The sequence below is a fragment of the Melanerpes formicivorus genome, unplaced genomic scaffold (assembly GCF_026170545.1).
Source record: "Melanerpes formicivorus ecotype bairdi unplaced genomic scaffold, bMelFor1.0.p_v2 SCAF_72, whole genome shotgun sequence".
Taxonomy (NCBI): Eukaryota; Metazoa; Chordata; class Aves; order Piciformes; family Picidae; genus Melanerpes; species Melanerpes formicivorus.
The window spans coordinates 942,953-956,947 of NW_027142424.1; the positions used below are offsets into that span (position 1 = coordinate 942,953).

The window sequence follows — 13,995 nt, forward strand, 5'->3', positions numbered from 1 at the left end:
ACAGGAGTCACTTTATTCCTCCTTGGAAGCATTCTGGCCTCAGGGGGCCACAGAGCTGGAGGGAACTTGGAAGGATGAAACCCCCTCACAGCCCCCAGGCATCATCCTCCTGCCCCCCTCAGCTGTTAGTGTCAGCTCCTGGCACTGCAGGGGCCCTGGCTTCCAGCACGCTGCAGAGCCCAGCAGTGAAGGGCAGCCAGTCCAGGTTGAGGCTGCCTGAGTTTGCCTCAAGAGGAGGCAGCAGAGTCAGCACTAAAAGCAGAGGGAGTGGTGGGAGAGCTGCAGCTTCCAGGCAGCAGAGAATTCCTGTCCTTCCCCCCTCCCCTTCTAGCTGCCCCAGTAGAGCCTGAGGGAGCAGCAGTGCCTACCCCCCTGGAGAGAGCAGAGTCAGCTCTGGGCAGAGGTGAAGGCTCCTCAGCAGCAGGCAGCTGTCTGACCTGGACTGCTCAGAGCCAGAGAGGAGCTCTGGGGGCCATCATTTCTGCTTTGGCTTCCACTGCACAGGGAGAGCAAAGCAAAGATCTTGGCCCATGGAAGTTCCAGGGGAGGTGCTTCAGGTGCTGCTGACCAACAAAACCATCACCCTCCTGCCCCATTCATCCTCCCCTTCACCTGCTGAGGGACTGGCTGCTGGCTTTAAAGGCTCTCCCAGAGAGTAGAGCTGGGGTCAGAGCAGAGCTACCTTCATCTACCTGCACTGGAGGGAGTTCTGCTGAGCTGGGACTCCAAGCAGAGCCAGAGAAGCCTTCTTTTTGCTTCTAATCCTTCCTGGCCTCCCAGAGCTCTCCCTGAGGGCACAGAGGGAGACATTTGCACCTGGGGAAGCGCAGCTTCTGCTTTCCAACGTTGCCCTGGGAGAGGGGAAGGAGCTGCTGTGCTCCCTGGAGTGTTGCAGCAACAGAGGAGGATTTATTGAGCTGGAGATTTTAATAGCTTGAAGCTAGATTTAAAAATACAGAGAGCCTAAAAGATGGAAGCAAACTGTCACAGCACAGCAGCCCTGTGGCAGCAGAGCTCCCAGGGGAGAGGTGAGTGCTGGGCTCATCCTGCAGGCTCCTTTCTGCTGGCTCCTGGCCAGGCCAGTGGAACTGTTTCTCCTCAAGAGCTCATCTGGGTTGACACCTGGGGTGAGAAGAGGATAAATCAGGCCCCAGTGCTCGGCTCTGGGGCTGTCCTGCCTGCAGGAGCAGAGGTGGTGTTGGTCCTGTCTGGCCACTGGCACATAGAGACAACTGCAGGCTGCAGGGACAGCTGAGCAGTGCCCTGGGGGTGTCACAGCTAACAGCACCCAACCCCCTGAGCTTGGCCAGGAAGCACCAAGGAGCTTCATCTGTGCTTGTCCCTCCAGCCACAGGTGCCATGGAGCAGCTGGGGGCAGGTTTAGCACCTCCCTGCCTGGCCAGGAGGAGCAAGGACAGACGCAAAGCTTCCCTGTTCACTATAGCTACAGTCAGAGCCAGACTGCCTTCTCCCTTCAGTCAGATCCTGATGCAGGGTGTTGTCAGACAGGGCCTGCCTTCTTCAACAGCCTGCCTGGGTGACACAAAAGGCTTTTGCTCCACTGATTTCAGACCTAACTTGGCTGAGGGAGGCACCAAGAGGCAGCAAGCTTCAGCCAAGTCCTCCTTGTGCAGGCACAGCTTGGGTTTGGGCTCAGGCTAAGTGCTCTCAACAACCAACCCAGGAGGGAGCTCTGCCTCCTATGCTCCTGCCAGCTTGAGAGCAATGGGCAGTGACTCCATGTGTGAGGGGAGGAGCTGCAACTCCCAGCACAATGACCATCCACTGGGCAGCACCTGACAGAGGTAGGTGTTGGCTGGGTCGTGTCCTGCACCTTTCTGCCCTCTAAGAGGAAGCAAGACCCTCTGCATGTACACAGAAGGCCCTTGCTGGAGCTCAGAGGGGCTCTGTGCAGGGGTTGAGGATCAAAGGAGAAAGCACAGGTCATGTGGAGAGCATCTCCCTGTGGAGATGCTGCTGAGAGAGCTGGGAGAAGAGCAGCCTGAGAGGGAATCTTCTCAATGCTCAGCAAGAGCTGAAGTGTGGGGAGCAAGAGGATGGGGATGGACTTCTTAGGGGTACCCAGGGGCAAGGCAAGGGGCAATGGCCACAATCTGGAACCCAAGAGGAGAAACTTGTTTGCTGTGAGAGTGCTGGAGGCCTGGAGCAGGCTGCCCAGAGAGGTTGTGGAGTCTCCTCTGGAGAGCTTCCAAACCCCCTGGGCACTGTGACCCTGGGCACGCTGCTGCGGGTGCCCCTGCTTGTGCCTGAGCAGAGGGCTTGGACTGCAGAGCTGCCTTCCAAGCCCTACCCCACTGGAATTCTGTGATCCTCCCAGGGTTTAGCTGAGGCCTTACCACTGTTAGTTGTCCATTTTTGGCTTTGAAGACCTGAGGCTCCTGCCCAACAGTGAAGACCATCGTCCCCTCCTTCCCCGAGCCGACGCGGAACCGCAGGCTGCAGGCACAGAGAGGATTAGGCAGGAGCTGCTTCCCTGGCAGCAGCCTTTGCTCTAAGCCCTCCTAATTCCTGTTCCTGGGGCAAATCTCATTAGAGGAGAAGATCAGAGCCCTCCAGCTTAGGTGGATGTCCTCAGCAATTGCATTAGAGCCCGGGGGGGGGGGTTGATGAACGGAGCCTGCCTGCCTGGGCCAGGCCTTTGGATCCTCCTGGAGCAATTAAGGCCTGGAAGCTAAGCAGGGCTGACCTGGAGGCAGCCACACAGCACACACAGCCTCACCACAGCTGAAAGACAAAGGCCAGGGAGAAGAGCTGCAGCAGGAAGCCCAGCTCTCACATGCCACTGCCAATTCATGTAGAGACTGGGGAGAGACACTGCATCCACCTGCCAGCAGCCCGCTGCTGGCACTGGCAGCCTTCCTGTGCTCAACCAGCACATCCTGGACCCTCCTCAGTCTCTCAGGGAGCCTGGTGCTGTGAGTGAGGAGGTTCCTGTGCTCAACCAGCACATCCTGGACCCTCCTCAGTCTCTCAGGGAGCCTGGTGCTGACTGAGGAGGTTCCTGTGCTCAACAGTCACATTCTGGACCCTCCTCAGTCTCTCAGGGAGCCTGGTGCTGTGACTGAGGAGGTTCCTGTGCTCAACAGTCACATTCTGGACCCTCCTCAGTCTCTCAGGGAGCCTGGTGCTGTGACTGAGGAGGTTCCTGTGCTCAACAGTCACATCTTGGACCCTCCTCAGTCTCTCAGGGAGCCTGGTGCTGTGACTGAGGAGGTTCCTGTGCTCAACAGTCACATCTTGGACCCTCCTCAGTCTCTCAGGGAGCCTGGTGCTGTGAGTGAGGAGGTTCCTGTGCTCAACAGTCACATCCTGGACCCTTCAGTCTCTCAGGGAGCCTGGTGCTGTCACTGAGGAGGTTCCTGTGCTCAACAGTCACATCTTGGAGCCTTCTCAGTCTTCCACAGAGAGCAGTGCTTATCCTGAAGTGACCCAGAGGCTCAGCCCTAGCAGGCTTTGCTGTGCTAATGAGATCTGCTGTGAAACCACTAAACCCACAACCTCACCCCCAGGTCACAGCAGCAGGAGCCTGCAGCAAGTACTTTTGCAGTCTGGAGGGGAGGCCCAAAGAGCATGGTTGGAGCAAGGACTGGCCCCTTTCCCCTGGCACAGGAGGGAAAGGTGGGGGGAAGAGAGATCCAGGTGACAGCAACAGGAGCAGGGGTAATGGCTTCCAAGTGGAAGCTGGACTGAGATTAGGAAGAAGTTGTTCCCTCTGAGGGTGGGGAGGCACTGGAATAGGTTACCCAAGCAGGTTGTGGAGGCTCCAGTCCTGGAAGCATTCAAGTCCAGGCTGGATGAGGCCTTGAGCAACCTGGTCTAGCATGAGGTGTCCCTGGCCATGGCAGAGGGGCTGGAACCAGCTGATCTTGAAGGTCCCTTCCAACCCAAACCATTCCAGGACTCTAAACAAGGGTTGGACAGGTGGGGTCACAGGCAGCTCATGGAGCAGAGCAGCCACCATGACCAGCATGGAAAGAAGCTTCCTTAGCAGGGGAGATTCAGTGATTAACACATGTTCTCACTCCAGTGCAGCCCATTTGCTGCCCCTGCCTAGGAGAGGCAGCAACCAAAGCAAGCATTGCTGCTGCAACAGACCTCACCAAGCAGGGCCCTGGGATGTTAACAGTTTTGATCTGAGGAGTCCAGGTCTGAGTTCTGGAAGTAAGTTCTTCCCTGAAATGGGTGAGAGGCCTCGGGCACAAGCCCTACAAAGAGAGGCTGAGGGAGCTGGGGGTGGTTAGCCTGGAGAAGAGGAGGCTCAGGGGAGACCTTCTTGCTGTCTACAACTGCCTGAAGGGAAGTTGTAGCCAGGTGGGGGTTGGTCTCTTCTCCCAGGCAAGCAGCAGCAGAACAAGAGGACACAGTCTCAAGCTGTGCCAGAGGAGGTTCAGGCTGGATGTTAGGAAGAAATTCTTTCCCAGCAAGAGAGATTGGCCATGGGAATGTGCTGCCCAGGGAGGTGGTGGAGTCCCCATCCCTGGAGGTGTTCAAGAGGGGATTGGATGTGGCACTTGGTGCCATGGTTTAGTAGTCAGGAGGTGTTGGGTGCCAGGTTGGACTGGATGATCTCTGAGGTCTTTTCCAGCCTCATTGATTCTATGGCTTGATGGGGCTCTGAGCAGCCTGAGCTAACTGGGCATGTCCCTGCTGACTGCAGGAGGAGACTAGATGAGATTGAGAGGTCCCTTCCAACCCAGTGCATGCCATGAAACACAGCCAGCACACTGCCCACCCAACCTCCCTTTGGGCCAGGGTGGGGCTGGGTGGGTAATTGGACTTTGATGACCTTTGAGGTCATCTCCATCCTCAAGGCTTCTCTGATTCCTTCCTTACCTTCCCTGCACAACTTTAACCAGGTTCTGCTTGTTGGCCAGCATGCAGAGTTTGGTGACTGTCTCAAAGATGTGCTCACAATGGAGGATTGCATCTCCCTGCAAACAAGAGGCACAAAGTCATCTGGTGACCTCAGAGGGGTTTTCTTATCCCCAACCTTCCTGACCCTGTGGTGTCACCCCAGGCAGCAGCTGGGCACTCAGAGAAGCTCCTTCCTGACACCACAGCTGTGACTGCCTGCAAGTGACCAGGGACTGCACAGCAATTCATAGTATCATCATAGTATCAGTCAGGGTTGGAAGGGACCACAAGGATCATCCAGTTCCAACCCCCCTGCCATGGGCAGGGACACCCCACACTGGATCAGGCTGGCCAGAGCCTCATCCAGCCTGGGCTTAAACACCTCCAGGGATGGGGCCTCAACCACCTCCCTGGACAACCCATTCCAGGCCTTCACCACTCTCATGGGGAAGAACTTCCTCCTCCCCTCCAGCCTGAATCTCCCCACCTCCAGCTTCATTCCATTCCCCCTAGTCCTATCACTACCTGAGATCCTGAGCAGTCCCTCCCCAGCCTTCCTGTAGCCCCCTTCAGATACTGGAAGACCACAATGAGGTCACCTGGGAGCCTTCTCTTCTCCAGACTGAACAGCCCCAACTCCTTCAGTCTGGCCTCACAGCAGAGGTGCTCCAGCCCTCTGCTCATCCTCCTGGCCCTTCTCTGGACACCTTCCAGCACATTCCTGCAGTCAGGTCTGAGCTTGGATCACTAAAAACCCCCTTCCAGGAACTGGCAGGCTGGGAGAGTTGAGGGTCACTCAGTCTGGAGAAGAGAAAGCCCTAGGGAGACCTCAGAGCTTCATTTCAGTATCTGAGGGGAACCTGCAGAAGGGCTGGGGAGGGACTGTTTGAACAGGGCCAGGGGTGACAAGACAGGAGGCAATGCTTTGAAACTGGAGCAGGGGAGATTGAGGCTGGACACCAGGTGGTGAAATACTGGGAGAGGCTGGCCAGAGAGGTGGCTGAGGCCCCAGCCCTGGAGACATTCACAAAGGACCTCAAGCTGCACCAGGGGAAGTTTAGGCTGGAGGGGAGGAGAAAGTTCTTCCCAGAGAGAGTTGTTAGCCATTGGGATGTGCTGCCCAGGGAGGTGGTGGAGTCCCCATCCCTGGAGGTGTTCAAGAGGGGATTGGATGTGGCACTTGGTGCCATGGTTTAGTCAGGAGGTATTGGGTGACAGCTTGGACTGGATGATCTCTGAGGTCTTTTCCAACCTGGTTGATTCTATGGTCAGACTGATGTGGCCCTGGACAGCCTGCTCTAATTGGAGAGGTCCCTGCTGACTGCAGGGGGCTTGGACAAGATGACTTTTGAGGGTCCCTTCCAACCCAATGCATTCCATGATTCTAGTGAGGACTTAGAGCAACTTTGGCTGTAAACAAAAGGGGGGTGGGGGAGGGAAGATGAAGCTTTTATAGTGAGACAGCAGCAATGGAAAGATCTGAACAGAATTAGGAGCCATCAGTAAGTGTGATGATGACACAGAGAGTTGTTAGCCATGGGAATGTGCTGCCCAGGGAGGTGGTGGAGTCCCCATCCCTGGAGGTGTTCAAGAGGGGATTGGATGTGGCACTTGGTGCCATGGTTTAGTCATGAGGTGTTGGGTGCCAGCTTGGACTGGATGATCTCTGAGGTCTTTTCCAACCTTGGTGACTCTGTGACTAGTAATTGTGTCAGCCCAGTGTCTCAGAGGAAGGTCTCAGCAGTGTCAGCTGCAAGCCTTAGCTTCTCTCACCAAAGCTCACAGAGGCCACACCATGCTTTCCTACCTTCTGCTTGTTGTCCTCAGGGACATGAATGACTACAATCCCATCACTCAGGTTGCTGGTGGAAATGCCTGCAGAAGAATTCAGGCAATCAGAGGTGAGACAGTTCCATGCCATCACTCCCATCACCTGCCAGTGGTAGGATGATGCTCCTGCAGGAGAAGTGACTCCAGTCCCAGAGAGGGCCTCTGTCCCTCACTACACATGGGGAAAGCAGATCCCTCTGCTTCAAAGTGCCACAAGGCTGCTGCTAGGAAGAGTTTGGCCTGCCCAGGGAGGTGGTGGAGTCTCCATCCCTGGAGGTGTTCAGGAGAGGACTGGATGTGGCACTTGAAGCCATGGTCTGGTTGTCAGGAGGTGGTAGGTATAGGTTGGACTTGCTGATCTCTGAGGCTGATTCTATGAATTCATCCAAGCCCTCCCACTGCCTCCTGAAGGTGACTTCATCCACCACTAGCCCAGCCCTGGCAGGAAGGGAAGGCCCACACTGCCTGCCTTCCATCATTACCTTTCAGAGTGCTGTAGTCTATCTTCTGCTTGATCTTGGCCATCTCCACCACACAGGCTGAGGCCTGGGTGAGGACAAGCAGCCTCTCTCGTGCTTTGAAGCCGTTCCTGTCGTATTTGATCACGGGGGTGACGTACTGAAAGCAGGGAGGTGGAATCAGCACCTCTTGCTCCTTCAGGCTGCAGACCCCAGCCCACAGCAGCAGCTCCCAGCCTCTGCTTGAGCCCAGGCTTGATTTAGATTTGGAGACTGAGATGGCAAAGCCATGATGCTGGAGGAAGCTGCTTTGCCTGTGCCCTCTGTGCCACGGCAAGCGCAGAGCACACCGCTCCACCTCTGCCCCTTTCAGCCCAGCTTGGGGTCCTGAAGCTTCTGGGGCTTTCATTTGAAGGAATGGTAAACAAACTGTGGGCCAGGTGCACCCTGAGCCCTGCCTCCAAACTGAACACCCTGCTGCTCAGCCTGCTCTGACAGAGAGGCATGGCTGCAGGACAGCATCAGTGTCCCAGGTCACCCCTGTCTGAGCAGCCAGGACTCCAGTGGAGCTGGCCTGAGGGCTGCTGAGCTGCAGCTGTCCTTCCCTTACCTTGATCTTCTCACCCTGGATGAGCTGCAGCACTCTGGGGTTTAGATCACTCTCTTCTGCAGAGCAAACCAGAGAGGTCAAGTGAGGGCAGGTGGCAGCTGGCCACCACTCCCACCAGCAAGACACCAGAGAGATGCACTCATGGTCTTCATCCCAGGAGTGCTTGTCCCCTTGGCACTCTCCCTTCTGAGGGTGTTCACCTCCAGGTTCTCCCAACCCCACTGCAGTGCTTCTCCTTGCCTGCCACACTGGCCTGTTCTTGGGTCTGCGTGTGAGGACTCTTCCCCATCCCTCCTCCCCAGACTCTTCCCCATCCCGACTCCCCAGACTCCCCAGATGATTCCCCATCCCTCCTCCCCAGATGATTCCCCATCCCTCCTCCCCAGCAGCTCCAGTCCAGACTGGATCCCCACAACCAGCACTGCAACCACCCTGCTCCACCCAGCACAGCAGGAGTGGGTCCTGGTGAATCCCATCCTGCCAAGGACCTTGCTTGATGACTCCCAGTCCCAAGAGGGATTCAAGGGACAGTGTCAAGGGACAGCCTGGCAGTGATTGTCCCATTTAATGTCACTGGACATCACAGGGCAAGGAAGCTCCAACAGTGAGGCCCAAACAACCTCCACCAGCTGGGAGCTTCGTTAGAAGCTGCATCTGCTTTGTCAAACAGACTTCTCCTGAGCCAGGAGCCCATGGCCAAGTCCTGCAGGGGGTTGTGGGGCACTCACTCAGCCTGGTGTCCATGAAGGGCTGGTTTATGCTCTGCTGGTAGCCCTCCTTCTTGCCTCTGAAGACAGCACTTGTTACCACTTTCTGCTCTAGCTGTGGAGAAGGAACAGCCTTGAGGTGTCTCCAGCAGTGGTGACAAGGGCACTGTCACTGCACAGCATCATCGTGGCACCCATCTGGAGTGGGCAGCCCAACTCACACTGCACCACTTCAACACACAGTTGCTTGGGCTGGGAAAGACCTCCAAGATCATCAAGTCCAACCATTGATCCAGCACCACCCCCCTGCCCCCCAGCATCCTCAGGTATAACTGTAGCACAGCTGAAGGAGCAGTAGGGACTCAACAGCTCCCACAGAGCTGTCCTCCTCCTCATGGATCTTTCCTCCATATCTGAGGGGCAGTTCAGTGCCACAAGCCTCAGACCCAGGTGCTGCAGACCCACACTGCACATGGCAAGGGCCACCAGCACAAAGACCTGCCCCCAGCCTCGGTGAGAGGAGCTGAGGTCTGTCAGAAGGTGCAGTCTGTAGCTCAGAGAGCAGACCTCAGTCAGGCACAGGGTGGCTGAACTCCCTCCTGGCAGTTACCTGCACTTTCCTCTCAGGAGGAACCCCCTGGCAGTATTTCCTTACAAGGTTCCTGATGCACATGTTCTGCAGCATCTCAGACACCTACATGAAGAACAGGAAAGGAAAAGAACTTAGAAGTGTAGTGAAGTGATGCCACCAGCTCCTGCTCAGTCCTAGCAACAAGTCCTAACTCCTGACCTGGTGCAACCTGCTTTGAACATCCAGTTCCAACCCACCTGAGCTCCCCCAGAAATAGCTTGCTGCCAGAGAGCCCCAGAATTGCAGCCTGGGGGGGGTTGGAAGGGAGCTCTGGAGAGCATCCAGTCCAACCCCCCCTGCTCAAGCAGGGGCACCCACAGCAGCTTGCCCAGGAGCACAATGCCCAGGTGGCTCTGGAATCTTTCAAGAGAGGGAGACTGCACAACCTCTCTGGGCAGCCTGCTGCTGGCCTCCAGCACCTTCACACCAAAGAAGTTTCTCCTCCTGTTCAGATGGAGCCTCCCAGGTTCTGCTTTGTGCCCATTGCCCCTTGCCCTGTTGCTGAGTACCACTGACAAGAGTCTGGCCCCATCCTCTTGCCCCCCAAAGGTCCTTTAGCTCTTGCTGAGCACTGAGCAGATCCCCTCTGGGGCTGCTCTTCTCCAGCCTCAACAGCCCCAGGGCTCTCAGCCTTTCCTCCTCACAGAGCTGCTCCAGGCCCCTCAGCATCTTTGGAGTCTCCACTGGACTCCCTCCAGTAGTTCCCTGTCTCTCTTGACCTGGGGAGCCCAAACTGGGCACAGATGTGGCCTCAGATGCTGTCAAATTCATGCAGAGGGGCCACAGATCCTGCCACAGCCCAAACAAGATGCCAGGCTGCAGGTCTGTTTGTGCTGCCAGCTTCAAGCACCCTGGGATCAATTCTGCCTTTAATGGGGTTGAGGAGCTCACTTTTTATGTCAGTGCATCTCCTTTTCTATGGCTTGAAAAAGCCCCCCCTCCTTTCCCTTGGAAACAAACAGCATCATTCCTCCCACCCCAACCTCCCCAGGCTCTTCCACTGTGCTTGAAGAGAGGGCAGGAGATCATTGCTCCTTCCCTACACAAAGTGTGCACGTGGGGAGGCTGTGGATGTGGTCTGCCTGGGCTTCAGCAAGGCCTTTGACACCATCCCCTAGAGCAAGCTCCTGGCCAAGCTGTCAGCCCCTGGCTTGGACAGCAGCACTCTGAGCTGGGTTAGGAACTGGCTGGAGGCTGAGCCCAGAGAGTGGTGGTGAATGGTGCCACAGCCAGCTGGCAGCCAGGCACCAGTGGTGTGCCCCAGGGATCAGTGCTGGGCCCTGTGCTCTTTAACATCTTCATTGATGATCTGGATGAGGGCATTGAGTCAGTCATCAGCAAGTTTGCAGATGACACCAAGCTGGGAGCAGATGTTGGTCAGTTAGAGGGAAGAAGGGCTCTGCAGAGGGACCTGGACAGACTGGACAGATGGGCAGAGTCCAACAGGATGGCATTCAACAAGTCCAAGTGCCAGGGGCTGCACTTTGGCCACAGCAACCCCATGCAGAGCTACAGGCTGGGGGCAGAGTGGCTGAGAGCTGCCAAACAGAGAGGGACCTGGGGGTGCTGATCGACAGCCACCTGAATATGAGCCAGCAGTGTGCCCGGGTGGCCAAGAAGGCCAATGGCATCCTGGCCTGCATTAGGAATAGTGTGGCCAGCAGGAGCAGGGAGGTCATAGTGCCCTGTACTCTGCTTTGGTTAGGCTGCACCTTGAGTCCTGTGTCCAGTTCTGGGCTCCTCAGTTTAAGAAGGACATTGAGACACTTGAAGGTGTCCAGAGAAGGGCAACAAAGCTGGGGAGAGGCCTTGAGCACAGCCCTGTGAGGAGAGGCTGAGGGAGCTGGGGTTGTTTAGCCTGGAGAAGAGGAGGCTCAGGGGAGACCTTCTTGTTGTCTGAAACTCCCTGAAGGGAGGTTGTAGCCAGGTGGGGATTGGTCTCTTCTCCCAGGCAAGCAGCACCAGAACAAGAGGACACAGTCTCAAGCTGTGCCAGGGGAGGTTTAGACTCGAGGTGAGGAGAAAGTTCTTCACCGAGCGAGTTGTTCATCATTGGAATGTGCTGCCCAGGGAGGTGGTGGAGTCCCCTCCCCTGGGGGTGTTCAGGAGGGGATTGGATGTGGCACTTGGTGCCATGGTCTAGTCATGGGGTCTGTGTTGATAGGTTGGACTCGATGGTCCTCGAGGTCCTTTCCAACCTTAGTTATACTGTGAGACTGTGACACAGGACAGAAGCCACCTTCACCCCAAGCCTGCAGCAAGCCTCACCTCTTCCAGGATGGAAGGAGGCTGGAGCCAGCTCTTGTCCAGGACATTTTTTGGCAGGTGGTCTCTGAGCTTCATCAGGTAGTTGTACTGCACCAGCCTCACAAACTCGACGTCCTCCGGGCAAAGAGGCTTCTTCCGATTGATGAAGCCTTTTATGAACCTGCAGGACACCCCCAGAGCACAGCTCAGGGGAGGTGAGAGGCACAGAGGGCACCCAGCAGCCTGCCAAGGCCATGGGTGCTGCCTCAGCTGCACTGCCACCTCTCAAACTCCAGGGTGTTCCAACACACTGCCATGGCTTTCCAAGGGCGGTTGGCCAAGCTGCAGTGTTCTGGGCTTGGAAAGCAAGATCAGCTCTACTTCTGGTGCAGTGCACAGGAGAGGGGGGTGAGGGAGTGGAGCTGGAGCATCATGGCACCATGGATGAAGGATGAACATAAGGGAACAGAAAGGATTATCTTGGAGATCCCTTGGTTCAATGCAAACCAAGCAGAAACTGGTGGATGTCAGAGGTGAAAGCCACTCCTGATCAGCCCCATCTGGCACCCCTCCTCCTAAGTCCCATGGTGGATCAGAAATGGCTGTGAAGGAGATCATTCTGACTTGCTGTAGTGTCAGGACTGTGCACTCCTTGTCCACCCACCCCCAAGCCTCCCCCCATGAGCAGCATGCAGTGATAGTTACTTCCTGATTATCTGAACTGCCCATGACCTCTTCTTGGCTGCCTTTCGTGCCAGGACTCCCCTCCAGCAAGCTTCCAGCTTGATAGCTGCAAGAGGCAATCAGGTCCTTAGGATCAGAGGTCCTGGGCCATACTATCCTTTAAAGTCACACACAAGAAGTTCTAACTGGTTTTTTTTCTCCAGCTCTCCCCATGGGCTGATCTTCAGTACAAGAAGTTTAGGACATTCTATTCTCCACAACTGCTCTGGCACCACCTGCACCGTGGAGCTCAAAGTTGTGGCACTGATGTGCTGTGGACAGCAAGGAGGTCATCTCAGAACACTCTCCTGGGAGCCTGCACCATGATTGGGCAGCCTGACCACCATCAGAAGAGGCTTTGTTGCTCCAGTCAGGCTGGGGAGAGGTCTGGAGCACAGCCCTGTGAGGAGAGGCTGAGGGAGCTGGGGTTGCTTAGCCTGGAGAAGAGGAGGCTCAGGGGAGACCTTCTTGCTCTCTCCAACTCCCTGAAGGGAGGATGTAGACAGGAGGGGGTTGGTCTCTTCTCCCAGGCAAGCAGCACAAGAACAAGAGGACACAGTCTCAAGCTGTGCCAGGGGAGGTTTAGGCTGGAGGTGAGGAGAAAGTTCTTCCCAGAGAGAGTTGTTAGCCATTGGAATGTGCTGCCCAGGGAGGTGGTGGAGTCACCATCCCTGGAGGTGTTCAAGAGGGGATTGGATGTGGCACTTGGTGCCATGGTTTAGTTAGTCATGAGGTGTTGGGTGCCAGGTTGGACTTGATGATCTCTGAGGTCTTTTCCAACCTTGTTGCTTCTATGAACATTGACCAGAACCAGTGATCTGTTGGGGTTGCAAGAGCCCTTTGAGCTCATCAAGTCCAACCACTCACCTGGGGCTCACCATCACTGCCACTAACAGCAATTCCTCTGTACCCCAGGACACAGCAGCCCAGGGTGCTGCTGCCACCACACAGAGCTGCTCCAGCAGCTGATGCCTGGGTGGCACCAAGAGCAGCACATGGTGTGAGTAGCTCAGCAGAGCTCTCAATGTTCCTCACACAGCTGCCACCTGCATCTGACCCCATCACCCACAGCCCCCTGGGGAAGCTGCAAGGGCTGTCTGCAGCAACATGGACTTGGGACCTCCCAGAGCTACTGAGAAAGGACCTCCCCAGGCTACAGCTACTAGTGGAAAGAAGAAGAGAAGAAGAGGAGACTCCTCAGCTCCAGAGCCCATACCTGCATCTCTCTTCTTCTTGAATTCCCTTTTCCCAAGGCGTCCTTTGTATTTGGCCTGCAGTCTTGAAACTGGGAGGGGGGAAAGCAGAGACATTGTGCTGGGAGCTACTGGATCACAACATTCCTAGAGCCACAGACTGGTTTGGGTTGGAAAGAACCTTAAAAAAAATCATCTAGACCCAACCCCTGCCCCCCTGAGCAGGGACACCTTCCACTAGACCAGGTGGCTCAGAGCCCCATCCTGCTTGGCTTTAAACACTTCCAGGCTTGAAGCCCTTCCCCAACAACTTCCCTGGGAAACCTCTTCCAGTGCCTCACTGGAGTGTGGAGAAGATTTTCTGCCCCATGTCCAATCCAAATTCAGCTTCTTCCAGCCCAAAGCCACCACCCCTTGTCTTGTCACTGCATGCCTTTGGGAAGTGTCCCCCCCCAGCTCTGCTGTAGCCCCACAGTGATCACACACACCACGTTCCAAGCCTCAGGAGGGTCTGCACAGCCATGGAGCAGCAAAGGTGCCACAACACCAACAGGACCAGAAGTAGGCTGTGTAGCTAAACATGCCCTTGGGCACCATTGCTGCTTTTCAAGCAGATCCCAACAGGTATCACTAGGATGAGATGGATGGTATCCCACTCCCAAAGGAGAGGTCCTTACTGTATCCAGACAGGGGCCAACAGTTACTAACAGAACCAAGGAGC

At 56.0% G+C, this 13,995-nt stretch overlaps 1 protein-coding gene across 10 annotated transcripts in view; it reads right to left on the reverse strand.

Annotated features, from left to right (window-relative positions):
- Positions 1 to 13,995, reverse strand: part of MYO1H (myosin IH) — a 71,361-nt gene continuing 57,366 nt past the window's right edge. For all 10 annotated transcript variants that reach the window (XM_068163323.1, XM_068163325.1, XM_068163324.1 and 7 more), the window contains 11 exons: positions 13,298 to 13,366; positions 12,064 to 12,148; positions 11,380 to 11,539; positions 9,091 to 9,174; positions 8,502 to 8,595; positions 7,774 to 7,829; positions 7,188 to 7,323; positions 6,683 to 6,750; positions 4,855 to 4,952; positions 2,358 to 2,457; positions 1 to 1,122 (listed from right to left, as the gene is read on the reverse strand). In XM_068163323.1, the coding sequence (XP_068019424.1) occupies positions 1,099 to 1,122; positions 2,358 to 2,457; positions 4,855 to 4,952; positions 6,683 to 6,750; positions 7,188 to 7,323; positions 7,774 to 7,829; positions 8,502 to 8,595; positions 9,091 to 9,174; positions 11,380 to 11,539; positions 12,064 to 12,148; positions 13,298 to 13,366 (974 nt within the window). In that variant the 3' untranslated portion in view covers positions 1 to 1,098. The remainder of the gene's footprint in view (positions 1,123 to 2,357; positions 2,458 to 4,854; positions 4,953 to 6,682; positions 6,751 to 7,187; positions 7,324 to 7,773; positions 7,830 to 8,501; positions 8,596 to 9,090; positions 9,175 to 11,379; positions 11,540 to 12,063; positions 12,149 to 13,297; positions 13,367 to 13,995) is intronic.